The 25,163-nt window shown below is 50.3% G+C and overlaps 9 protein-coding genes across 9 annotated transcripts; 6 read left to right on the top strand and 3 right to left on the bottom strand.

Annotated features, from left to right (window-relative positions):
- Window positions 1–3,680: 3,680 nt before the first annotated feature.
- N7539_009205 (spherulation-specific family 4 protein) lies at window positions 3,681–5,309 on the bottom strand (the record flags this gene model as incomplete). Its single annotated transcript, XM_056938800.1, has 3 exons — window positions 3,681–4,001; window positions 4,410–4,767; window positions 5,077–5,309. 3 exons carry the CDS (start codon window positions 5,307–5,309, stop codon window positions 3,681–3,683), a joined length of 912 nt encoding a protein of 303 aa, XP_056786177.1.
- Window positions 5,310–6,625: 1,316 nt separating this feature from the next.
- N7539_009204 (NAD-dependent epimerase/dehydratase family protein) lies at window positions 6,626–7,780 on the top strand (the record flags this gene model as incomplete). The annotated part of the gene is made up of 1 exon (XM_056938799.1): window positions 6,626–7,780. The coding sequence occupies one exon, from the start codon at window positions 6,626–6,628 to the stop codon at window positions 7,778–7,780; it is 1,155 nt and encodes a 384-aa protein (XP_056786176.1).
- Window positions 7,781–8,882: 1,102 nt separating this feature from the next.
- Window positions 8,883–9,686, top strand: N7539_009203 (mitochondrial 54S ribosomal protein mL54; the record flags this gene model as incomplete). The annotated part of the gene is made up of 1 exon (XM_056938798.1): window positions 8,883–9,686. One exon carries the CDS (start codon window positions 8,883–8,885, stop codon window positions 9,684–9,686), a length of 804 nt encoding a protein of 267 aa, XP_056786175.1.
- Window positions 9,687–10,011: 325 nt separating this feature from the next.
- N7539_009202 (glutathione S-transferase family protein) lies at window positions 10,012–10,921 on the bottom strand (the record flags this gene model as incomplete). The annotated part of the gene is made up of 2 exons (XM_056938797.1): window positions 10,012–10,772; window positions 10,870–10,921. The coding sequence occupies 2 exons, from the start codon at window positions 10,919–10,921 to the stop codon at window positions 10,012–10,014; spliced, it is 813 nt and encodes a 270-aa protein (XP_056786174.1).
- Window positions 10,922–11,936: 1,015 nt separating this feature from the next.
- Window positions 11,937–14,470, top strand: N7539_009201 (putative phosphoinositide-specific phospholipase C; the record flags this gene model as incomplete). Its single annotated transcript, XM_056938796.1, has 5 exons — window positions 11,937–11,981; window positions 12,049–12,384; window positions 12,500–13,226; window positions 13,286–13,886; window positions 14,293–14,470. 5 exons carry the CDS (start codon window positions 11,937–11,939, stop codon window positions 14,468–14,470), a joined length of 1,887 nt encoding a protein of 628 aa, XP_056786173.1.
- A 5,101-nt stretch (window positions 14,471–19,571) lies between these two features.
- N7539_009200 (uncharacterized protein) lies at window positions 19,572–19,800 on the top strand (the record flags this gene model as incomplete). The annotated part of the gene is made up of 2 exons (XM_056938795.1): window positions 19,572–19,631; window positions 19,702–19,800. 2 exons carry the CDS (start codon window positions 19,572–19,574, stop codon window positions 19,798–19,800), a joined length of 159 nt encoding a protein of 52 aa, XP_056786172.1.
- A 1,131-nt stretch (window positions 19,801–20,931) lies between these two features.
- N7539_009199 (uncharacterized protein) lies at window positions 20,932–21,363 on the top strand (the record flags this gene model as incomplete). The annotated part of the gene is made up of 2 exons (XM_056938794.1): window positions 20,932–21,026; window positions 21,153–21,363. The coding sequence occupies 2 exons, from the start codon at window positions 20,932–20,934 to the stop codon at window positions 21,361–21,363; spliced, it is 306 nt and encodes a 101-aa protein (XP_056786171.1).
- A 763-nt stretch (window positions 21,364–22,126) lies between these two features.
- On the top strand, window positions 22,127–22,592 carry N7539_009198 (uncharacterized protein; the record flags this gene model as incomplete). The annotated part of the gene is made up of 2 exons (XM_056938793.1): window positions 22,127–22,229; window positions 22,504–22,592. 2 exons carry the CDS (start codon window positions 22,127–22,129, stop codon window positions 22,590–22,592), a joined length of 192 nt encoding a protein of 63 aa, XP_056786170.1.
- A 245-nt stretch (window positions 22,593–22,837) lies between these two features.
- Window positions 22,838–24,833, bottom strand: N7539_009197 (HECT-type E3 ubiquitin transferase; the record flags this gene model as incomplete). The annotated part of the gene is made up of 3 exons (XM_056938792.1): window positions 22,838–23,137; window positions 23,197–23,487; window positions 24,075–24,833. The coding sequence occupies 3 exons, from the start codon at window positions 24,831–24,833 to the stop codon at window positions 22,838–22,840; spliced, it is 1,350 nt and encodes a 449-aa protein (XP_056786169.1).
- Between the last annotated feature and the right edge of the window lie 330 nt (window positions 24,834–25,163).

The following is a 25,163-nucleotide window of genomic DNA, read 5'->3' as shown; positions in this document are numbered from 1 at the left end:
GATTGGCAAAATGGCCATGCCGAGGGATGGTACACTACCAGACCATCATGGGGACCCTCACAATGAGTATTCGATGCTTGGACCTGCAGTGGACAAAGCAGGATCATATTTCCAGTCAATGAATGACTCTCGGATGTTTTGTTCAAATGTGGTTAGCCTTGGGGGATAGACCAGGGAGCGGGCCGCCCTCCTAGATGCGGTAATCTTCATGTCTGATTTGGGGTTGTCTCACAGTTTGAAGATACGACTGTGTGTTGCGACGCTGTGAGTAACATACCCTAGACCATATGATGTTTCTCATAGATCTCTTGGGGGTGTTTGAAGCTGCAACATGTGCAAAATACTTGGCAACTCTACTCCCGAGAGTCCCTACACAGAACCATCATCGCATCTCCAACAAAAGGCCCTCTGTGCCTTTGGTTGACATTGTTTCAGCAAGAGACCGGCTCCACACTTGATCGCTTTTCGAGTCGCCGTGACCTCACTGAGTTGCGATTCCACCGTGGAGTAAAATTCTTCAAAAGTTAGAGAGTGATCCATCGGCAAACCACATTTGACTAGATCGCCACTAACTTACGGGAACTCTCCGTTCCATACCGGTCGGGCGAGAGGAAATTGGGGAATTCAGAAGAAAATTTTGTCTCGAAGCAGGAAAGAGCGACGAACCTTTGCTGAATCCGGACACTACTGAGGCTAACAGCGAGTACCACCCAGTGACTAAGTTAGTACGTACTACGGAGGGAAGTGTATTGGAGGCATTTCTGACCGAGGGGATCTTCACCGACCTGAGATTCGGAGATCGACCCAGTTGCACTGCCCAGAGCCTATTTTGTTCAATGGATCTTCCAGATCACAGATCTTTCGTGTAGTCGTGCAAATCCCCACTGTTTGATCTTATGAATCAATCGCCAAACTACCGCTTGAAATACAGTGCCGCATACTATACCTCTAACAGAACACCTGGACACGGATCATGCACGTTGATTTACGCGATTCCCCTCCCTTCTAGCTCTCTGTCCCTCACACATCCGAGTCCCATGGCTCGCCAGCCAGAGACACAATGGCATTCAGTCAAGAACATTGAGCTATCACTGCTACAGACTACCCTCTACAAAGGACATCGCACGACCAAGTCCCGCCAATCGAGGAGAATTCACGGGGAGCTTTTGACGGACAGCGGCACCATTGACCCAATCCCGACTGTTTGGCTCCTCCCTCCTCTCTGTGCCTGGTTCCCCTTGCGAGCCAGGAATTCTCCTTGATTGGACAAGTCCACCCGGCCAAGACGAGATCCATGGAACTCGTGGGCAACCCGAGCGAGCAGAATGTGGTTGATTGTCAGGTGAGAGGGGTTTTGGCGACAAGGTTTTCGGGTCGGTTGCTGTTGATCATGTACATTCGATGAGGCGTTGCGGAGTCGAAGGCGTGAAAAGTTGAAAAGGAGATCAGCAGGTGCTCGGTCGTGTTGGAAGATATTGAAATCCCGAGAGATACCGTGGTACCATGGTTCCATCCCATTCTTCTGATTGGGACCTTTGAAGAATACTTCGGCTCTCACTGGTACTGCTCGACCAAGTCCAATACTGTCGGGTAGCAGTTGAGGTTCGGCGTCGCATCTTAGTCATGTATCACCCGCCCACTGGTACCTTGTAACCTTGCAAGATGGTGGGATCCGGATCCGTCCCCACCTCAGCAGTACAGTAACGCCAGCACATGCCACTCTATAGTCTATAGTCTATACTCTACAGAGTATAGACTATTCAACCCCCATTCCATGGACCACCCCACTTCAGCGTTTCGTCTCAGCAGAAGGCGCTGTATTCGAAACTCCCACTGTGGCATCCCACAAGGCAAGAAATACCCTGTCCAATGTGGGAAGATCTGTGAGACTTGAGTGGATGTTACATGAGAAGCTGGGGCCTGAGGACGGCCACAGACTTTCTCCGGGCAATATACGCTGCTCCAGAGTCCAAACTCCAAGGCATGTAGGTCTCAGATACCTGCCACGGGGATGACGAGAGCATCCCTGTGAGAGGGTATAACTCGTGGGTAGTGGGCAGTGGGGCACTGTGCAGAAAACGTCGTGCTCTCAGAGAGCTCGGGATACTTGGTCGGTAGCCAAGTTAGTAGCTGCGGTAGGTCGGCATAACTAACTACATATCTACCTGATGCTGACAAAGTGCGATCCTAGGACGAGAAGGATGAGCCAGGATATTCAGACCGGAGCGGGTGGATCTTGGGATCTTTCGAACTCTCAAGATCAATCGACGGAGTACTTGCAGTTCCACGACCCAAGTCTTCCCCCTCTCCCCCAAAGAAGAGTCCTGCAAGATATGAAAAGTTGACTACTCTTCACTTCCAATTTCCAACCTACGTACCACCAGCGATCTCCGAGAAAAACCAAAGCCAAAGCCCGGCGCAAAGACTCGTATTCCGACTCCCTCGAAGAGCCGTAGTCACTAGTAAGACACTCCGATTCCTTTCCATTCCTTTACAGGAAGGCGACTTTGGGCCGTCGGCAGAAGGTTGAAAAAGGGAAATTTTTTTTTGGTTTTTTCTTTCTACTGATCGAATCCACGCATCATCCCTGGAATTATTCTGCAGAACGGTGTCATCACTCCCGCCCCGAGGGCCAGACGCCGAAGACCATAAAAAGAACAGAAAGCGAGTCGATGAAACCGTATGATGTCAAAAATAAATCAAGACCCAGTCTAAACCCATCACAGATATGCAGTAGTCTGTAGACTCTGTAGTCTGTACTCACAATGACCGGCCTGGAAGATGGTCCATGCCAAGGCTCGGGTGGAACAACACGCAGTCTAAAACGCCACGAGGAGCGCACACGCACCGGACCCACCGCCCAGTGCCCACTCTCAGTGCCCAGAACCATCAAACTTGCAGATTCCGTCGGAATGATCCAAGGATGTGGTACTCTGGTCAGTGGTGAAACCATAAAAAAACCAGGACCCCCTCTTGTCCACAGCTCCGATCAAATCGAAAATTACCACACGGCTAAAGTAGATCGATCTGTTCTGCTTCTCCGTCTGGCGTTTCCATTGCCCCATCGATATCTCTCAAGGCCCCGCGGGTGCAGGGTCTTTTTTGAGAGGTGGTGTTTTCTGCCGGGTCATCTATTTTACATGGATGTCTTAAACAGATTACCTCACCGGTCACGGAGCCCTGAAGGCATCGTTGATTCTTGGAATTGTTGTTCATTCTCGTATTCGTGGTCTTCTAATTGGTGCCAGATGGGATGATCCCAGTACTTGAGGTAAATTGGCCCAGAACCTAACCTAGGAAGAATAACAATACACGCTAGCACAAATGATTGGCGAACTTGTGTTGCTTTTGCGCGTTCAATGAGGGTTGCAAGACATGGACTGTAATGCAAAAAGCCCACTTACTTCTTACAGTACATCCGGGCGATGGAGGGGACACTACTACACTGGTATAGTAATATTGGCCATACCTTATTACATCCCAAGGTGCTCTCGAAACTTCCCAACCTTCATTTGGCCGAGAGTTCTGTCTATATCATCACAGGCCGAATGCCGTTCTATCATGGTAGTTCTGTGCAGTGTGTAGTGTGTAGTGTGTAGTGTGTAGTGTGTAGTGTGTTCTGTGTACCCTGTACTTTGTACCCCGTACCCGATTATCCTACCTTCCCAAGGAACAATCCTCTATTCTGCCATTAGATCAACAAACTCGGTCCACTTGCCCCCAAAATTCGCATAGTAGTCCGTGTCGAGATGAGTAATGAAAATCTCGTCCGCCATGTTCCTCGCGTCTTTCACCAACCCACGGAGCGCAGACCCATCCTGAGACTCAGGAACCGAGTGGATCACGGCACACAGCTGGCCGCGAGTGCTGTTCGGGATACCTGCGAAGAGCTGAGCCCGCTGCCGTTCCTGGAACATGCCATATGTTCCTTCGAACACGACGGTCGAGTCGGCAGAGCTCAGGTACCGCGAGTCAGGAATCGCCCCTGGATTGTGTACCACCTGGTCGGTTTAGAAGGGTGTGTCTTCGTTAGCTCTTGTTCAGCTCGGATAAAATGACTCGAAGAGGTAGTAGCCAAGCAATGCAAGAAAATCCGCCTCGAATGTGACAGACTTGGCGCGACAGGCACAGGAACGTATCGGGCCAGGGGTAGTGGGAAAGAGAAAAGGACGATGGAGGAGGGTGGGGAAAAGTCCAACGGTGAACACGAACCCAAGGACGTGCATCTGTGCAAAAGGAAAGAGAAAGAAGCAAAAAAAAAAAGGGAAATAGACGGAACAAGTCGAGAAATGCAGGCCAAAGGTAGCGGGGAAGACGCCAAAGTCTGGGTGGCTTCCAATATATCGGGTAATGCAAGCAGCAGCACCATGGTCCGCGGATCGAAACCAGGTGGGAAACGGAGCACTCACAAACCCATTGGGACCGAATCCCTTCAGACCTTTGACCAAGTCGGTCAAATTTTGCAGATAGCCAAGAGCTTGATCGCTGAACTGCTGTGGTGTCTCGTCGAAGAAAATGCCCCGGACCGCCAGATGGGGGTTGGATGATACCGTTGGCCAGGCGGCGTAGGTCGCAATGTCCCGGCGCAAGAGCGAAATATTGCGCTGAGCATACGATGTATGCACATACCCCAATAGTCGGACATTAGCGTACGATGCCAAGTTGGGAATCTCCCGTGTGTAGTTGGCGTCCGGGAGTTGGTCTGGTCCGGGACCATTTCCGGGGTTGATTACCACCGTGAAGTTGACATCCGGATGGGTCGAGATGCTGGTCGTTCGATTTCAGCAAAGTGAGATTCTAGATCCGGGAAGTCTTGTTTACGGGCTGCCTTTCGACGCCGAGAGTATACGGCCCATCAAGAATATGCACAAGACTCGAAGTCTGCAACAACATCGTGCAGCGCGTAACCTGACCCTAATGTGTGGTAGGCTCACCATTGTTCGGCCACCATCCGTAAGGCAAATGGGGTGGATGGACAGAACCAGTGGCCACTTGCAAGAGGCCTGGATCGTACGTTGGAGGAGAGGAGAGGAGAGGGGGGCTGGCAGAGGATGCCAGGACGCAGATGAGACTTACACATTTTCCAGTGGAGTCCAAGCTCCAGGAGCAGGGTAGACGTAAAGTGGCACAAAGACTTTGGACTTGGGACCCATATTGTTTTTCTTGCGGAGGGTAGTCACCACGACGGCTGGGATGACGGCGGCGCAAATGACAATGAAGGCGATTACGGCCAAGATAATGCGACCACGCTTGGAGCGAAGGATGCTCCGCCTGTTCACGTGTTTCTCATCGGAGGTTGCGGTGGACATGGTCAGTGGTGAAACCAGAAAAAAAAAAGGGGGAGCCTTTCCTGAAATTCAGTCCAAACTCCGATGAGAAGAATGGAGGAGACGGTCGTTTGAAATAACGAGTAGTGGATGCAGACAGATGCTATGGAAATGTTTCTCTTTTTTTTTTTTCATTCATTCTTTTTGGATGTCTTCACGTTCCACGTCTCATGGGGCAAGAAATAGTCCATGAACCAGAGCCAACGCCAGAGCTGATCTTCATTCTGTGCCAGCCAAAGTACTGTCTTGGTACATCCTTGCACCGACAAGCACCCACCACGGCGTGGCTAAGATGGCCAAGTCAGAGACCCAATCCGAGTGACTGCGGTCTAAGCAAAATGGAAATCCCAAAAAATCCGCGAGACAGAAAATTACAACCAGCAAAAAGAAATCCAGCAAAATGTCCATTTCAAACAGATACCACTATGTATTGAAAGAAGAGGGCAAAGTAAAAACCAAAGAAAAGAAATTCCTGGTCGAAATCCATCGTTTCTATCCATCGCGTCGCCCGAAAATAGCCTCAGGCGGGTCTCGACCAGTGACGAGATGCACTTTTCTTGGATGCCAGATGAGGTGCAGCAACCGGTGGACAAGCCGGATCTCGTAAGTTGCGGTAAATCATCCGAATTTCCGAGCTGAGGGTCTTCAGACCTTGTGGAAGAATCGACTCGTGGCAGAGGCGCTTAAAGCTTTCGGCGCTCGAGAATCAGCCTCCAGACAGACTGGAGCCCTAGCCGCATACTCTTGAGTCCGGTCCACTCTCTCCCTCACAGATGACCCAGTGTACAAATGCGGTAATCCAAGGTCAATTTTGCGTTTACAGCTCGGCCTTTTGCGTCCGGGTTGCGCAATAGCCACCAGTCTCTCGAAGTTCGGCTGGGAAGTCGCGGAAGACTCATTCCTGTCCAATTTTGCCGGCCAGCGTCATCTGCACTCGTAGAGGGACCATCCGCTGAGTTCTGGAAGGTTACAGCACATGAGTCGAAGAGCTAGGCCAGCATCACTGGGCACTGGGCAGTCAGGCGAGGCGAGGGCTAGATTCCAAGGCTGTTTTTCGATCTATAAAAAATCTGCTCGCAGTTTAGTAGTATCCCCCCTCGGGTCGAAGGGTGGATCTTAAACATTGTTTCAATCTTATAAAGACTGCGTCCTTGGCTTTCGAACTCTGCATTGACTATCTGAAGAAAAGAATATAAGGGTCAATCATTCCTCGAGCGTCATTTCATCCTTCGAGTCATTGGAGTGACTTCTTTTTCTTTCCTCTGTTGAGTGTTTACTACATCGCCCTCTTCACCACGATGGACTCTCCTCCACGTTCCAACCTCAGCACGCCTCTGGAGAGCGATTCTCCAAGCCTGGTGGACACGCCAGCCACAGAGTCCTCTATCCTATTTGACAACTTCGAGGAGTTGCTCAGAAGACTTCCCCAAGAGAATCAATGCATTCTCGTCACTGGTGGTCTGGGCTTTATTGGAAGTCATACTTCCTTGGAGCTTTTGAAGGCCGGCTATAATGTCGTCGTGATCGACAACCTGAGCAACTCTTTCGAGGTCGTATTTGATCGAATCAATCTTCTGGCCAAGAAGCACCATGAGCAAAATGGCACCAACATGCCCACCTTGCGACTCCACGCTCACGATTACCGTGACACCTCTGCCCTGGAAGATCTTTTGCAAGAGTATCGCCTGCCCAGCCGATGGGGGGCCCCCAAGTCCAGAATTGCGGGCGTCATTCACTTCGCTGCTTATAAGGCCGTCGAAGAGAGTATCAAACATCCGCTCAAGTATTACGCAAACAATGTGAGCGGTCTGATTGACTTTGCCACGACGCTGGGCGACTTTGGCATCAAGACTTTCATCTTCTCTTCCTCGGCCACTGTCTACGGTACCCTAGCCACTTCAGGCCTACCCTTGAAGGAGGAACTCTGTGTCCACAAAGAAGAGCGAGTCACCGAACCCAATGGGCAGACCAAGGTCGTCCAGCCAGGCTGCACTGGAATCACGAACCCTTACGGTCGCACCAAGTGGATGTGCGAGACCATCCTGGCCGATCTTGCAGCGTCCGATCCCGAGTGGACAATCGTGGCTCTCCGTTACTTCAATCCCGTCGGATGTGACTCCTCCGGTCTGCTTGGTGAAGACCCCCGACAGGCACCCACCAACTTGCTCCCTGTCGTCGTCAAGGTGATGACAGGCCAGTATGCTGAGCTGCAGATGTTTGGTACGGACTGGGAGACCACCGACGGCACCGCCGTCCGTGACTTCATCCACGTCACTGACCTGGCCCGTGGTCACATTGCTGCCCTCAGCACAGCAAGCGAGGGCAAACTGGTGGAGAATTTCCGAACCTTCAATCTCGGCACGGGCTCTGGTAACTCAGTCATGGAAGTTCTCAGCACGATGGAGTCTGTGATCTCCCGGCCTATTCCCCGCAAAGGCTGCGCCTCGCCGTGAGGGTGATGTTGGCTACTGCGTCGCAGTCGCCGACCGATCTCAACAGGAACTCAAGTGGAAGACCGAGAAGTCCCTGAAAGATGCTTGCCAAGATATTTGCACTTTCCTGGACGTCAGTGGACTTTCCTCCTAAGCCAACATGCGTTTCCAATTCCGTTCATCAAGTGCTGGCCTCTTGTTGGTGGCTAACCTTTTTTTCTTTCTTCTTCTTTGATCTGATCTTCCTGGCCTGTGAGCTTTTCTTGATGTATTACCCATTTCTCGGCGTCGATTCTATTCTGGGCTCTCTTTCTGTTTGATTTTTTTTTCCTTGATGGTAGCAATGCCGACATAATTGCACGGCCTGATTGTTACTTGTAATTTTTTGATGATGTCCATCATCGGGGGCTGGCTCATACCAGATATGCGTGGCTTGTCGCGCAGAGCTGAATATTCTCTGGTATTAACATAATATGATGTTAGAATTGTCTATGGACAATGCAACAAAAGTTGACGGACACAACAGGACCTGAAATCTCGTAAGCTTATTTGTTCTTGTCACTGGACCTTCATCCTCAAAGTCGGCATGGAAACCATTTGATGCAAGATCCATCACGAGTGTGCCCCGCTGAGATGCTGTAACTTTGCAGTTCCTAGATACTGTTAGAAGTAGACTCGAGAAACGAGGATGCGAGGTTGGTCGTGAAGATGCGAAGACGACTATCAGATGAAGTTCGGCGATGTCCAGCAAGACCCATGTGACAGAGGATCTTTACCGTAAACACTGAAAATCATCCAACATGTCAATATGGCTCTCAGATGACTGCATAGTACACACTGTATGTCTTCAGGGTTCGGAATAACATTGCTGTCTCTTGCGTGCCTTTTCGACATGTTGCAATCAATGACTTATCACGTGATCATTCTCCGGCTTGGCATCAATTCCGCGCCGCAGTTTTCTGCCGGCCCAGTGATGCGCATCTCTCGACATCCAACAACACAGACAGCAAGTAAGCCTTTGTAGGCCGAAATATTCCCCTCTCAGACAAACAAAATACCATCTCTAAAGCTCCCTAGGTCAATTCAACCCGCCAAGATGATCTGCAGAAGTTGCCGGACGACCATGCTGTCTCGACTGAATCAGACCCAAACCGTGTCGTGGACCACATCAACAGCGGCGCGACAAATGCCAATCGCCCTCCGCACACAATTGCGAAGCTACAGCGACAAGGCCACCAATCCTCCAGTCGCTGCCCCTTCTCCTCCCCCGGCCCCCCGTCAGCCAACAGCCGGTGGTGACACGACCCCCTCCGCCATCTCCTCCGCTACCCCCGGTATCTCTCAGCCTCTGAGTACCCCGGAGGGAGTCCACACCGATGCCAATCCCACTGCTCCCGCGAAGCCAGTCATCGAGCGTCCGCCCAGTAGCTGTCCCGCTGGCACGAAACTGAATGGCCTGAACTACTTCAAGAACAAGCCGGATATTGTCGCGAAGGAGGACTCGGAGTATCCCGACTGGTTGTGGGATTTGCTCGGTGATGCAAGCAAGCAAGCTAAGAAGGATCAGGGCGGTGTCGATCCTAGCAGTATGTTCTTTCCTCCCTTTCTTCAATGCTGCTCCTTTTTGGATCTCTTCTTGTCCGGTGCTGAGACTAACGGTCGTCATCTGATTACAGCCCTGAACAAGAAACAACGGAAACGCTACGAGAAGAAGCTGGCCGCTCGTACAGGACCACTCGCTGCAAAGATCCCCGCTCACCACCAGTCTTTCGATATCACACCTGCGCCTTACAATCGCGACGGCTCCTCCCAGGACACATTCGCCGATGCGACGAGCGGTCTGGATCAGCGACACGAGGTAACGAAGAGCGCTCGGGAGGCGCGACGAAAGGCGATCAAGGAGTCCAACTTCCTTCGTGGATTGTAAATGTATTAGGAAAGGGGTGGGGGCTTCTGTGTGTCAATGATGTCTCCCAGCGAAGATGGGGCCTTGTTCTGTGTTGGGCGAGAGATTGGATCTCGAAGATCATTTCCAGGGCCACTTTCATGTGTGCCTTGTGACCTGTATTACTAACTACATTCTGCTGTTCAAAACATACTTCACCATGAGACAGGGGTCTCTTATTGAGATATAAAGTATTTGCATCGTATCGTTATTGCTACTGTTAAATCCGAAGGAGGTAGCTGGCCGGTTCAAACTGAATTATAGGAAATCATGGAAGACCATCGAATTTGATCTTCAGTCTGCATGTTCAGGTAGACGCCTGGGGGATGGGCCACTCCTTCTCCTCTCCCTGGCCATTGATCCAAGGCTTGCACGCTTCCCACAAAGTCTTCAGCTCGCCATTACCCACCGAGGTAAACCGCTCAAACGCTGTCTGATCGATGCGTTCGAACCAGGCCATGAAGCTAGCGAGGTACAGGTCTGCCATTCCCGCGGTCTCGCCTTCAAAGAAAGGACCCTTTTTGCCCTCGCGACCACGCAGCATGGCCGCGAGAGTATCAATATGAGACTCGACGTCTTTCCAAAGTTGATCGATCGTAGCTTGATCGGTAGGTCGGACTTCCGCCAGAGGCTTGCCAAAGAATTTGGACCGAGTCTCAATGAAGTATTCCTTGCCCCGGGGGTCCAATTGATCTGCCACCTGAGGTATGATCAAGGTGCGCGGGGCAGGAGCTGTTGCCGTCGTAATCTTCATCACCGCCATGAGCAAGGCATAGCTGGCGTCCCCGCTAGGGAAGAGAGGCTTGGACGGGAAAGTCTTGTCCAGGTGCAGGATGATGGGAATCGAGTCCATCATTGCGCCATGAGGGTTGGAGGTCACCGAGGACTTATGCACGATGGCAGGCAAAGTGTATGCTGCAGGTCCGGTCTTGTGAGGCTCAATTCCCAGACTTTTGATCAACGGGGCGATATCCGGGTAGGAGATCCAGCTTTGGGTGTATGGGATGCCCTTGAAGTTCAGGACAGAGCGGACCTTGATGGTGTTGGGTGACCATGACTTTTGCGCTCCTGCGTAGTCGATGTTCTCGTGTTAGCAACTCTGGTTAGGCTGTGGTCCCGCGGGGGTTGCTGTTGTGCGGGGTATACATCCTGATCACAGACGTACCGGGCAGAGTGGAGGTAATGTCAAAGAAGTGGACGGGTTCAATGTTTGCCATTTTGCAGAGAATGGGTGTTTTCGAGGAGATATGTGGGAATGAGATGCAGAAATGCGCGTCTTAGCTCTGTTTATGAATCATGCTCTCGGTTGAGGGACCTTGATGCTCGACTCCAACTGACGCTGAAGAAGGTGGAGACCGGGTCCCGCCTGAAAAGGATCACTGACGCTGCGGCCTGCAGCCAGGATTTGTGCTGCAATCATTCTGTTCTCCAATATCATGCTTCGTCTCCTATCGCAACAGAGAAGTGTCATCGCGCATCGAGCGCAGTCTGGATCATCGATTGATAAGCAGTCATCTTCGTCGGATGAACAATTGGTCGGCAATAGCACGAGTGGAGCAGTTCTGCCTAGCCGTCTGATTTAATCCTGGAGTAAGCTTGTAGCTCATGAGTCACTTCGGGCTGATTCATCCCGTAATGCGCCGAGGCTGCAGACTGCCATTCTCAAGGAGGACTAAAACCTTGAAATGAGTTGATATCAGATATGGAACGACCAATGCAGACCACTATGCGGGGAAGATCCTCACGTTGAAGATGAGGGTTGATTGTTGATGGTCGAGCCGAATAAAACTCACCGATGGAGCCACGTCGAGTGTGCCGCAATGTGGACTATGGACTCTGTGGAGTGTGGAGTCAAAACGTGGCCCAAAAAAAAACAATCTACAGTTGACCGCTTGTGTAGACATCTTGACTTTCGCTCTCGACATGGTCTGTGACGGTGATGAATGCCAGCTGTGAATGATCGCGCATATCCAACTCGGTCATTCAGATTTCAATCGCTCGTAGCATCGTCCACTTCGAAACAGGCTTCTTCGGTACGACATCGGTCCCGTTCTGTCTTTGACCTCTCGTGTGATCCTTGTAAAAGGAGCTCCTTGGGCTGAAAGGCGGGGTTTTCAAAGGGCTCAGGCAGACCACTGAGATTGAAGCTGCGCACAAGCGGGTTTACAACAACATCCTGGTATGGATCAAAATTAAATGCTGCAATTTTTTCCCGTCAGACTCAAATCAGCAATGGTCCAATTGATTCTGATCGTGATCCATGAACAGGGAGTGGGTGTGAGTGTGGAACATGGAAGAAGTTCACGCTTTGGTCGATCGAGCTCGTCAGCTCTCCTTGCACCAGTCCAAAGAGCATCACGTGGACAAATTCCACGAGATCATCGACCAGCAGCTTGAAAAGATCTATCACAACATAAGTTCCTCCGAGGCGCTCAAGACCAGGTTCCTGGAGGATACACGAGATGAGCTGGGACCTCAGGATCGGCCTGTCTCAGAATTCCTCGAGTCTCTGCAATCTTTCCAAACATATATGAGAAGTGCCAAATCCTCCGCAGAAGCGCCGCTCCCGAAACTGGACACAGGATTCCCACTTTCAAACTATTTTGTGTCAACAAGTCACAATACTTACTTGACCGGCAATCAGCTGTACAGCGAAGCCGCGGCAAGCGCATATACCTCAGTAAGCGAAAAGCCCTCCCTTATACCCCACCTGCTTGCGCCAAGCGGCAATAGGCAAAGTCGATCTCATTCGAGGCACGTACAAGGCCCTTGTCACTAACGCGCACCCCGTTCAGGTCCTTCTTCGCGGGTGCCGGTCCGTTGAAGTCGACGTTTGGGATGGCGAAGCAGAGGGTTCAGACTCTAGTGACAGTGATCTTGAAGATAACAGGTCGACTCATGTTTCGAAACGGAACAAGGATGATCGGAAAAAGTCCCACAGTGCATTACGAAACTTCAGTTCTAAATTAGGCAATGCGTTTGGTCACAAGTCGGCCAAAAATTCCGAATCAAGCGCAGAACAGGGAATCGTAACAGACGAGAAAACCGAACAAAGCTCTTGTCGTGGCGAGCCTCAAGTGCTACACGGCCATACTCTGACCAAGGCCACATCATTCCGTTCTGTTTGCCACGCAATTCGAGACTGCGCTTTCATTACCAGTGATCTGCCGGTGATTGTGAGCCTGGAGGTCCATTGCTCGTTGGACCAACAGCAGATGATGGTTGATATCATGCAAGAAGCATGGAAGGGACTCTTGGTGGAAGACCTGGGATCGCCGCCAAGAAACGTCCCAAGACTGGAGGATTTGAAAAAGAAGATTCTGGTCAAGACCAAGTCTGCACCTTTGAGTGACGAGACTGCTGTTTCAACCGATTTGAATCAGGTGGTGGTCACGAAAGATGGTTCATGTGCGCCTAATGATGTCGCGCCAAAGTCCGCAAAGCCGTCCAACGTATTGGATTCACTTGCAAAGATGGCTATTTACACCAAAGCATTCAGCTTCAAGCACTTCGACCAACCAGGTAAGTCCGACACGAACGAATGAGGCTCACTGATTTTCTTTCTCTTACATCGTGCACAGAGGCAAAGCTTCCAGGGCATATATTCTCACTCTCTGAGAAAACCTGTTGGGACGAGCATGTGAACCAGCGCGAGAGTCTCTTCGAGCATAACCGCTTTTCGCTTATGCGGATTTATCCCTATGCATTCCGAGTCAATTCTTCCAACCTGGATCCGTCCTTCTGTTGGCGTCGTGGAGCTCAGCTTGTAGCTCTCAACTGGCAGAATATGGACAAGGGGATGATGCTCAACCATGGCATGTTTCACACTTCCCCTGGTTGGGTTTTGAAGCCCAAGGGCTACCGCAGCGGCGAGAGCGATATCGCCGTTGCTTCGCGTCCCACCCTCGATTTGGTGGTGGAAGTTTTCGGTGCACAAGATTTGCCATTGCCGCCAGGCGATCACAATGCGAAGGGGTTCAGGCCATATGTCAACTGCCAGTTGCATGTTGAGGAGCCGCACAGCCCGGTGGCTGTGGGTCTTGATGATGCCAGCTCTGGTTCTGAGAAGAGCAGCTTACGCCGCTGCACAAAGAGTGCATCAGGGGTAAACCCCGACTTTAAGGGCCAAATGTTGATTTTCCCCACCGTGGAAGGGATTGTTGAGGAGCTCAGTTTCATCAGGTTAGTGCTTGTCTCGTTGCCTTATAGTTATAGCTCCTCTCTTTGCGATGTGCTTTTTCTTCGAGCGACTCGGAATCCGTATTACATGGGAATTAGGCGATCCGAGGGACCTACTCCTTTCCGAGACGCAACTTTTGTTTTTGTTTTGTGGAGAAACGGCGTCCGGTGTTCTGCACAGCTGTCTGTGCTCGCACATTGCTTTTTCCGTCCAAATGCCTGTGGCGACGGCGCCACGGTCCGAAGGACCGAAACGCGCAGAAAGTTGCGTGCAACGTTGTTATTCAGGACGCGCAGCGCCGTTTTCTTGTCCCACGCACGCAAGCGCTCCATGGGGATCGGCGCATCTGCGCATCTGCACATCTGGCATTGCGTATTTCAATACTAATCCACGTCACTCTGAATATAGGTTCAAAATCAAGGATGATGAAATCGGTTACGACTCGTTAGCAGCATGGGCTTGCATTCGACTGGATCGACTCCGTGAAGGATATCGATTTGTCCAGCTGTACGACTGCAATGGGGAACAGTCTGGGGGCTTGCTATTGATTCGTGTTCAGAAGCAATCTTCTCAGCCTGCAACGTAGGTGTGACAGATCAACTTGTCAGACCTTCTGTGATTTGATCATGTGCTCGTCCGCATGGGAAAATCAACGATTTCTGAGACATTTACCCTGTCAAGGCATAGTGAAGCATCTGCTGCACCGCATGTGTCGATCTTCATCAGGGATGGCGCGCTTTGCGCCATGCCAAAAGAACGGTGAAGGGTTCAAATCCCGTGCACGGCGAGGCTGCCCCATGTAATGGGAAGCCTGGAGTAATGCATCGCATGTGACATGATATGTGCTTCGTTGCTTTTTTTTATCCTGTCTGAATCACACTACTATGTTCACTAAATCTGTCTGAATTTGACGCATATGCATACTTGATGTCAAGAATTAACTGTAAGCACAGAGTTGGATTTAGTTTGATTGCGGCTTGTGCCTGCTTTCTCTCTGATAAACTGCTTTCAAAGCTGTGATCGGTGTACAGTGTGCCACCCATATTCTGATGGCGTCTAGCTCTGTACTCAACGATCAAAACACACGGTCCCCGATAAGAGCGATCTGATGCGTTGTATCTGCTTCGTGTGCTTTTAAACAGCCTCGCAGACTATGTATCGCATGCATACCCAGGCAAGACACAGGGTCACTGCTGCAAGTCTATCGATGATGGATCGATAACTGGCGGGCATTCCATCGATTGTCATCTTCAACAACGTAGGTACAAGTAGATCTACCTAGGTACACACCTCAGCTTGAATAGGAAGGTACAAACATTTGGTCTCGTAAGGTTGTCGTTTATGAAAAGACCTACACTATACAATTCTATCGTCATTATACCCCCTATTACACTCTGACATGAATCCTGAAAAGTACCTGTGGTCAACTGTGGTGTATATGGGGAGGGGGGGGCACTGGCCTTTTCGAAGCTACAAGTCCCCCAGATAGAAGCTACCTGGTTTCAATGAGCCGAGGGTATCTGAACACGACTTCACATCACTGGACATCAGTACTTGGTACGTCACAGTCTATCTACAAGGCGTCCAAAACAACCAAGATATACAGTATCGGTGATCGCGGGTCATTCTCAAAAATTTTGAACAAGGCAAGTGATGTTCTGCAGAACTCCGCATACCCATGACAGACAAAAAGTCGTCTCTGCATCTATAGAATCAATAAGTCATAATGCTTTGACGTTGTAGCTGGCGGGTAAGAGGTAGTGATCAGTGGAAGGGAATAACTTCACCATGTGTTCTTCACTTGATAACCTCTAGCTATACTCACTATAATGGAAACTGGAGGGTGTCTGCCACTTCAAATTGTACCTAAGACAAGACAATACCTCGAATTGGGCCCCACTCATCGTCTACGTAGGTGAACCAATTTTCCTCGATGAGTTGAGGGACGCATGATGCAATCTCAAAATATCCAAAAAGGCTTGGAGGACAACCTAACGGTGCACGTTCTTGCACAAAAATCGGACATTGATGCTACTCAAGTATCTAGCAACAGCCAAGTAAATTATAACATGTATGTTAGACTGAACGACAGATTATACAGTAGAGGGCAGGTATGTATATGGATGTGTAATGCAGAAATTCTATGTTTCTTGATAAATTTATCAGGTAGTTTATTACCTCGCCAAGCTAATGGCTTCCATTATTCATTCTTTGCAATTTGGCTCTTGCCAGCTTGAAAAGATCTGAAAGCACCGGCAACCAATAGACCCTTACCCGTCTGCATGGTCAAAGTTCTTCAGAGTGCCTGGTCTATTCGGTAACTACCTTATAGTTGACTGATACATCATAAATATTAACTAAATGCTTAACTACCACACAGTCCCACTACGAACAATTCAAACGCATTCGAGGCTGGTGATGAATGAGAAATCCGATCGTCCCCACAAACATGTAACTGCTAGGTAGGTAGCAGGTACAATCTCCACCACCACTTCAGGCAAGGGGCTCTTTGAAAAAGCAAACATACCCCGTACCGGACCTTCGCCAGTACCCGCCAGGTACATTCAAGATCAGGAGTCAATCATATCGCGAAAGCATCTTGGCACTGGCACTATTTGAGAAACAGGTTCTCCTCTGCCTATAGAAATCATCCTTGAGGCGGGACCAACGGCTTCTCAAATCTTCGACGTACTGAAACCATTTCCCGCAGTGGATGGTCCACGGCGATCATGCGTATGACTGTTGCGTCGTGGAAGCCGTGCGGTAGCTCGCAGATGACAGGGGAGGAAATCTGACCAACCCGTTCTGCTTGAGATCACATTCTGCAGGATTTCACGTCGAGAGAAAGGCTTGTGCAACTTGGTAGTGGGGAGGTCTATTGTTCTAGTTATTCGAGTCGAAGATTGATGATGTGAAATGGGCCATCTTCTACATGCAAACGTTACTGTAATTAGTCACGGGAACCTACGTTCAGTGCTAACTTCAAGTGGGCCAACATCAAATTGAATCATTGAAAGTGGACAAAATGAAGATACCTCGAGGTGGTTTGCCGAAGTAGGTAGGACAAGAGCAATGATCACATATCGGTACTCGACGCGCGCTCGAGGAATCCGCCGTCCATTGTTATGCAGTAATCTGCATGTCGAGATCTGTATACCTCTGCACTCTGCACTTCCAGAGGAGCAGCCCGATCTTCTTCAGCAAAGGTTGGTTGCGACCTACAAAAGTGAGTTCGTTTACAAAGGACTTCTGCATCATGCACATCATCTACAGTGTGCCAGCTCACACAGTTGACCACAACCTCTAGCGGCAAGCAATTTGAAATCATAGCGGAGCCTCCGGACACCGGGTACGTCCATTAATGTATAGCAGTCTGCAGCAGGTTGAAAGCTGCGACATTTCTCGTTGAGTCACGCGATAGCGAATGATGGACGCTGGAGAAATTAGACTCGGTCTGGGGCTCGAAAAGTTGGATGCATTTCATTTCTTACGGTCCTCGTTTCGGTGCTTGAATCCGATCATGACGACTTTAGTGCTTGCATCACTTCCCAGCGTGCATGACTGGTAGAAGGCAGGGGAGGATCGACTGCAACGTGCCCAGATGGACACGGGGCGCATTGGAATGGTATCATATTCACATATTCATCATATTTTGTATATTGCATAGTATTGTCCTGGGCCGAGTGGCGCAAAATTGGGGCGATCAACGGCGTGCACTTGTGACGACGCAGAATGTCCATTGTTGATCAACGCACTCGGACACGTAGCAGCCCTGGGCAAAGTGACTAGCTAAGTAGCGAGCCATATGAATTCAAAACCTTGTGGTAGGACAGGGCCTTATCCGGTATAGACGGACGGGAGGACCTCCACAATCCATATGAAGACTGTTAGTGCAAGGTTGTGTTACTACTGTCCAGTGTCCAGTGTCTACTGTCCACTGTCTACCCGCTGGGCTTTTATCCTCCGACCATCGTATGTGTAAAGTTCTGTTCGGCGTCTCCATAGCACCAGTTTAGGCTGGACTCGGATGTCGTGCCTTGCCCTTATCATAGTCGAGGACCACCTCCTCAAGGACCCAATTGTTCAGCCATGGGAAAAACGAACCATCGTGCCTCTGGTGAAAGTGATTTCATCTCCACCTTGGGACCGGGAAAACCAGACCCCAAACGTCTGTAGTAGTCTCTATCGCCAACTATTGGTCGGGTGAACGCCGCTAACATTGGAGAGAGTTCACGATCACGATCGGTAAACATGCTTTTCAGTTCCTTCGAGCCTCGAGTCTGTGATACGTCCAGCATGACTAAGACCTAGTGTCACCACTTGAGCGAATCATGGGGCGCATTTGAGCTCTCGCGACGTTCGGGTCTCTTTTAGTGCTGCTCACACGAGAGAAAAGAGACACTAACAGGTGCACCGAAGCCGACCGAGAGACGATCCACTTGACGATCCACTCGTCTCCCACTTGCAGGAACGATACGTCAACTTTGAGAAGTTGGGTGCGGAGGGCGCAGATGGACGGATCAGAGGCCTCGTTTGTGACTTGCACTGACACGAGCAATCACAAGTTGTGGTTGCTAGGTTTGGAGACTATCTGATTTGGATAATGCAAGTACCAGGTGTGTATGTTGAGCTTGGAAAGTGTCAGCCAAGCATCCTACCTGCAATCAATAACAATGGGTTGTCAATAGGCGAAGAGGATTCTCTTTGAAGTCTATAGTATGGGATCCTGCAGCTGCAGCGCCATGTCTCTGCCCGCTCGCAGCCAAGAAAGTCATTCTTCCAAGTCTCTTTGAATCAAACACGGGAAGGGTGACTCTCATCATGAATTAGCTATCTGGTGCAAGCATTGGCGCCATACTAAGGGGAAAGAGCCCTATATGCAAAGACCCTAAATCCCTGCAGGCGCCCTGCGCCAGTTGCAGCCATCGAAAGCATAAAAAACTGTCCAAAACTGGGAGTTGTCACCCACTGCGGACACTTGCTTCTGACTAGTCGATCATCCTGAAGAGGAATTGGTCTGTCGACTATCAACTACCACCGGAAAGTCTTGCTAGGAATCATCAGTGTATGCGACCGGCAGCAAGATGAGAGAGTGTTTGATCTTCCCATGGAACCAGGATGAAATCGAGTCTGGAAGCCGAAATCTTGTCAGGGCTCCCTAGAAGAGATGAGTTTTTTTTTCGATTTTGTTATTTTTATTTATTATTTTTGGGGTTTGAGTTTCACTTCAGCAATTAAGGTCTTCTGTGTCAAATCAGTCTACATACGATAAGGGGATTTTCTGACATTTTCCATTCCTATTCGTGCTAGTTTGCGATCGCGGGGTGTTGTTGGTATGAACCATCATCGCTGGTCGCTTTTGGTCGGAGATCGCCTGTTCAGGCACTGTCCAATTTCTGGTCTTTAAAAAGGCTTGTCTGTCCTGACTTGGGAGAGACACAAGAGAAGAATTTTGTACGAAAATCCATTGCATCAATCCCTCCAGCCTCACAAGATTGACATTCCACTCTTCAACACGACGATACTCTTCTTCTACCACTACATACCTACCTAGCATCACTGTGACCTTGACTCTTACTCGCTTCTATCCACGATCTTCTTCAACGATTCAGCTTTGAAGACGAGACTCGAATATCACGCCGATCTTCATTCTTTGTTCAATTCACCCTCCCACATCTTAAGACGCAATGACCAACTCGACTCCAACTGTCCGCTCTGGCAGCTCCGCCAACTCTCGCTCGACCAAGGTAAGCTTCTCCCCTCCAACACGTACCACAATGTCGATGCAGGGCACAATACTAACGTCTTCTCACCTAGATGCCTGGTGTACGATGCCCCAACTGCTACGCCAAGGGTCAAGAAGTATGGGTTATTCCAGGCAAGAGTTGCCATGTCTGCCATACTCCGTGCGCGTAAAGAATCGATCGCCCAGCCGATCATCTGGGGGGGTATCCCAACCCGCAAACAATTCACACCACCTTGTGTCCCTGGAGCAGATCTGGCAAAGACGAGAGGAATTCTCACGCTCATTTGCGACACATGTTACTACTTGTTCGCCTGTCCAGCGATATTCGATGGCGTCGGGAGGATTTTCGATCTCGAACGGTGTTTTCTCTTGGGTCATTTGCGTCTTTCGAGGTCATCACATTGATGCGTACATCAGATCGACTGGGTGTGTCTCGGGCGCCTCAAACTTTGGAGGTCGGTCTGCGTCGGGGAAGGATGACTGTCTGACCTGTTCATGTGATCTATTTTCCTTGCATATCTATATTCCCTAATCTGTTGGAATTTGGACTTTCTGTGATTTGAGTTCTTTCCTGTCCCAGCAAGACTCGATCTGTGTCTTGTACAATATCGAGTCTGCTTCATGTACTTGGCTGCTGCAAATGACCTAGAGTGGACGGTGTGGCGTTTGGCGGGAATGACTTTTCGCCACCTTCTTGACGCTTTTTCTATATCTCCATGACTGCTGATCAAGACAAATATGCATCGTCTTGATTCGCTGGTCCTCTATTAAAGCAACCAGTTCGTACTTTCTCGCTGTACTTTTGCAAGCTAAGGCGCTCAATACGTGCAGATTGGCAACGTGACAAAGGGTCACGGGGAACGGGACCGGGGCCGATAGGTACCTCCTACGGAGCGTGGGCGATGGACTTTCACAGTACAAGCCTACGAGGACATCCTTGACGCGAGAATGTTTGTGGGAGAGCCTCTCTGACCTCTTCAGTAAGCCATGGTCCTACGGAGACAGCAGGTCGTCTAATGGAAAATCCCATGTGAATGAGAAATCGTCAAGTTTCCACCGCGAAACAATCACGATGTCGAGGAAGTACCCAACTCCAATGTATTTCCCAGCCATGGCCGCTAGCCGCTTCCCAGCTGGCCCAGGCCCACATTGACCCCGGAAACATAACTCGCTGACATCACTCTATTTCATCAGCCGCTTTGCTTCGTCTTCTGACTGACTCGAGATCAATACTCGCAATCCCTCCTGATCTCGGATAAACTATATACATCCACGAGTTCACGTGCAATCCCCTTTCAATCATGCCGGCCACATACCCCATCGGCACACGCGCCGAGACCGAACGGCTCGTCAAAGACTGGGGCTTCCATCACGTATTCACATGGACCGATGGGAGGTATGTGCGTGTCTCGCTTCCCTTTCATCAGCCACAGCCATTCGTGCTCCATCCACAGAATGCGCTGGAGCTCATGAAAAAACCGAGTCAATGCTGACATGCGCACTTGATTCGAATCATAAAAAGTAAGGGCTACTACGCGCCTCACAGTCACCGGGGCCTAACGACCCATCTCATCCGTCAGGGCACATTTACCATCACGTACCCCGATGAGAATTTCAATGGCGAGGTGAAGAAGGAGACGTTTGGACCTGGGGCGAGGATTGATGTTCCGGCTGGGAAACTTCACGAGGTATGGATTGGGGAGGAGGGATGTGAGTATGTGATTGGCGAGTAGAGGTGAATAGCTTTTGAGGGAGATCTCGTGGGCGTGGAATATTGGGAGATTCCCATCGAGTATATGGGAATGTTTCGCCTCCTTGAGACTAATGTGGTATTTGAGGCTTTGAGGGTGTTTTCGGGAGAGGCAGATTGGAAGAGTCCAGTTTTGATCCTAGTAGTATTCCCGAGATGAACTTCCAAATCAATCTATGCATGGACGATCGCTCTGAGCAACAACGTAGTAGGTACCATGGAATGCTACGGAAATGCACCCTGTTCACATGAATGTCAGTGTTTGATCATGTCTCGGTCAATAATAACCAAGCAAGCCATACCGCTTGTTCCCGAGATTCCTGATTGAAGCGCTCCCGAGGCCCAGGTCTACGGCACCGAATTGATGATGAAGAGAATCGACGCAGGCATCGTCGGTAGATTTGTCTGGAAAGTATCCAATCCTAAAGACTTCAGTTGCAAGATGATGTAGCCGGAGGAAGTGTGTATATATTGTAGTCCTTGAGGCATCCAAAAGGCAGCGCGACCATGCCAATCAGACCGGGGATTTACGACAATGCCTCGGTCGATTTGGAGGGCCAAAACTGTCACGCATGCGAAAGTATACATACGTCAATCAATTTGGAAGGTTCGCAATCGGCGATTGAATCATCACGACGTGATAGATTTAACCTGCTCGAGGATTGTAGTGATGACTTCCTTTTTTCACGACTGCCTTCTCTTCTTCTGTTCACTCGAATTCTGTATCCCAGCGATGGAACCCCTTCATGCGCCGAAATGGGCTTCTGAGATCGGAACCCAGTCACTTCAGAGCAGTTGTGAGGACCCACCCCGTCACTGGGGAGAAGGCGCTCTTTGTGAACCCGCAATGTAAGTCATGGATTGGCATCTTATCACGGAAAACACAAGTTCTGGCTAATGACCGGTGTAGTCACCCGGTTCATTGTCGGGTATAAAAAGGAGGAATCAGACCATTTCTTAAAGTTCCTGCACGATCACATTGCTCTTTCACAAGATGTCCAGGCTCGCATCAAATGCAAGTACGGAACACCGGTCGCTTGGGAAGTCAGTTCACCAAACCAAGTGGGACGCTAAAAAGCAAGAGGCTGACTGCGCCAGAACCGTGTCGCCTGCCCCTCTGCAGTTTACCACTGGGAGGATGGTCAGCGTCGCCATGTTGCGCGACTGACTCCACGGGCTGAGCCACCATATGAGACACTCTTTGAAGAGTAGGTCAGCTGGAAATGAGCTGGTATCATGGAAGAGGTGTGCTGTTCGTCTGCAGGGAAGACAGCAATCCGTACAACCCGAGACAATAGCATAGCCACGCGATGGACATGGCACCTTCTCGAATAAAAATTCGGAATCCCGTCCTTGGTTCTGCCAATTCCTCTTTGCACAATGTGAAGCTGCAGTACTCGCAGCGGTGCGATCATTGTGTCGTGACAGTCAAATTCAGCGCGGATCCCAGCCGCCGCTCATCTGGTACAGATCCTGCTGTAGCGATGAAGCAATCCAACCTTCCATTCATTGAAGCATCGCGCCGTTGACGGGAGCATCTTATTGCTTTTGTCAAGAGCCTCTTCCAAGGCTCTGTATACCGCTGCCGGCAACTCCAGCTCTTCCACGGATAGAGGCGAGGGGTTCCCAATTTCCGGCGTCAGCAACTCATCGACATTCGGTATTGACTGGTGGAGCACCTTCATGGCATTCTGAGCGCTAACAACGTGACCAGAGCCAGAACTGGAGTACCGCAGGTTCGGATTGAAGACCCAAAGCTAAGGATACCGTGTTAGAAACCGTGCGGGAACGACTGGCGGTATTCTGGGAAACATACCAAAAGCCCGTCCTTGTGACCGTAATGAACCACGAACCGGCGAGCACTTTCTCTTTCGATGAGCTCGAGTAGCTGTGCAGCAACGATTTGTTGAACAGGATGGCTTTGCCAAGCAGTCTCGTCTTCTGGGGAACCCTCGGGGTTGGCATTGAGAGACACGTTGGTTTTTAGTAACCGCCAGCCTCTTGCTGGTGGATCCTCTATGCCGACGAACGCGTTGCATTTGGCACACTGCAAGCTTCTTGCAAAATATTTGGCTGAGGTGGATGTCTCAGGAACATCTTCTGAGGTCTGCAAAGCGGGCAACAAGATCAGTATTCGCAGGGCACCAGTATACGGAAACAGGAGAAGCAATTAGGTAAATGGAGAGTGGAAGGATCGAAAAAGGAGAAGAAGTTTCATTTCATGTTTGTAGTGACCAAGCCCACTCAAGTCATGCTCTAGACAGATCATGGCATGTTCCTCCTTACATCGTAACAGTTCCACTGCTCGGGAGAAGGCTCACGGAGCCAAAACTGTTATTGAAACTTACAGAGGGCACCTCTTTAAAAAGCCACAGCTCAGGGCAGCAGTTGAATCGCCATGCGAGAGCCATTGATCCAAGGCTAAATCCATCTGGCAAAGAGAGGATAAATGCCATCGGTGGCTCTGCGACACGGATCAATCCACTTACCACCCTGACCAGTGGACAGAGATGCGAGTTTGTTGATCTAGGGCAATAGTATCGGCGGCCACAACATGGTGATGAAATGGTCTCCTTCTGGTTGCCCACGTGAAGGGAGGGGGCGGATAGGCCTTCGAGTCTTGGATGTGAGGTGCGGGTGGGTTTTCACGGGAGATGTATTCCTACGGCGTCTGACGTTTGAGGAAGAGCTTACCTTTTTCAAGTTGATGCAATCAGATTCGCAGAGCAGGAAAGAAGGTACATCAATGAGCACAGTCCCAGGGATTGCTTCAACCCGGCTATCGGCTCCAAACCCTTTCACTTGCGCAGTCTCACCCTCGAGTTTGAGAGCCGCGTCGGCTTCAGGTTTAGAATCATGTTCGTGAGGATCAGGCTTATGGCAGTGCCAAAAGTCCATCATTTCTGCCCAATTCCCACTCGGAAGATCCTTCCAGATCCATCCAGATTGGGGCAGAGAAGGCTCAGCTTGGACGGACTGCGTTGCGCCTACATCCTTTAGGAACCGGGTCTTGCACCCCCGACAGCGGATACGCGTGCGAGGCGACATGTCCGCCGCCGTCCAGGGGAAGTGGTCATCAGAAACTGTCTCTGGAGCGGAGATGAATGGCTCATCTCGGGGGTCAATAGCCATCCGAAGCGAGTATTCAAATCCAGAATCTGCAGGCTTCCGTGGAGCGGAAGGCGTTGATGGACTAAGATTCAAGTTTTGCCCCACGGCGCCGGAGACACGTGCAGGTAGCTTGAGTGTCTCTGTGACATGCTCAAATGGCGGCGACAATGAGACTGTGACCGATTTGCATGATTCGGACAGCTGAACCTGAGGCCGATTACTTTGCAGTGTCGACAGTTGTGGGAGCGATACATACAGCGTGACTTGACGAATGTTCGGAAGCAGCTCCGCGTGCAGGTGAAGGGGCATCTCATCACCTTGAGGCGTCAGAGCAGGCGACATTGTGACACTTGGTCAGTGGCAAGAGCGCAATGAATGGTTATCGGGCATCAGTCCTCTGTAGGGAGCCATGCTTCGAGGGGACTTGCGCCCAGACTGGGACACGCGCCTCGGCCGCGTTGTTGGTGGTGACAAACTGTGCAAACTGGGCATATGATCACGTGTCGTACCCATCAAAGTTGAGGTTCCCATCTCCATGCCTGCCCCCACGCCTCCCCACTTTCCTTCGGCCGAAGGGCTTTGTGACGTTGTTAGATCGGGTCGATACACTTCGACGCAGCTTTGGGTGGTCTTGACTTGTGTATGAACATACTTACTTTGGTGTTGCTGACA

Source organism: Penicillium diatomitis (assembly GCF_028827545.1).
Source record: "Penicillium diatomitis strain IBT 30728 chromosome Unknown utg000015l_segment0_segment0, whole genome shotgun sequence".
NCBI lineage: Eukaryota > Fungi > Ascomycota > Eurotiomycetes > Eurotiales > Aspergillaceae > Penicillium > Penicillium diatomitis.
The sequence above is the reverse complement of the archived record's forward strand: the minus strand, read 5'-3'. Positions and strand labels throughout refer to the sequence as shown.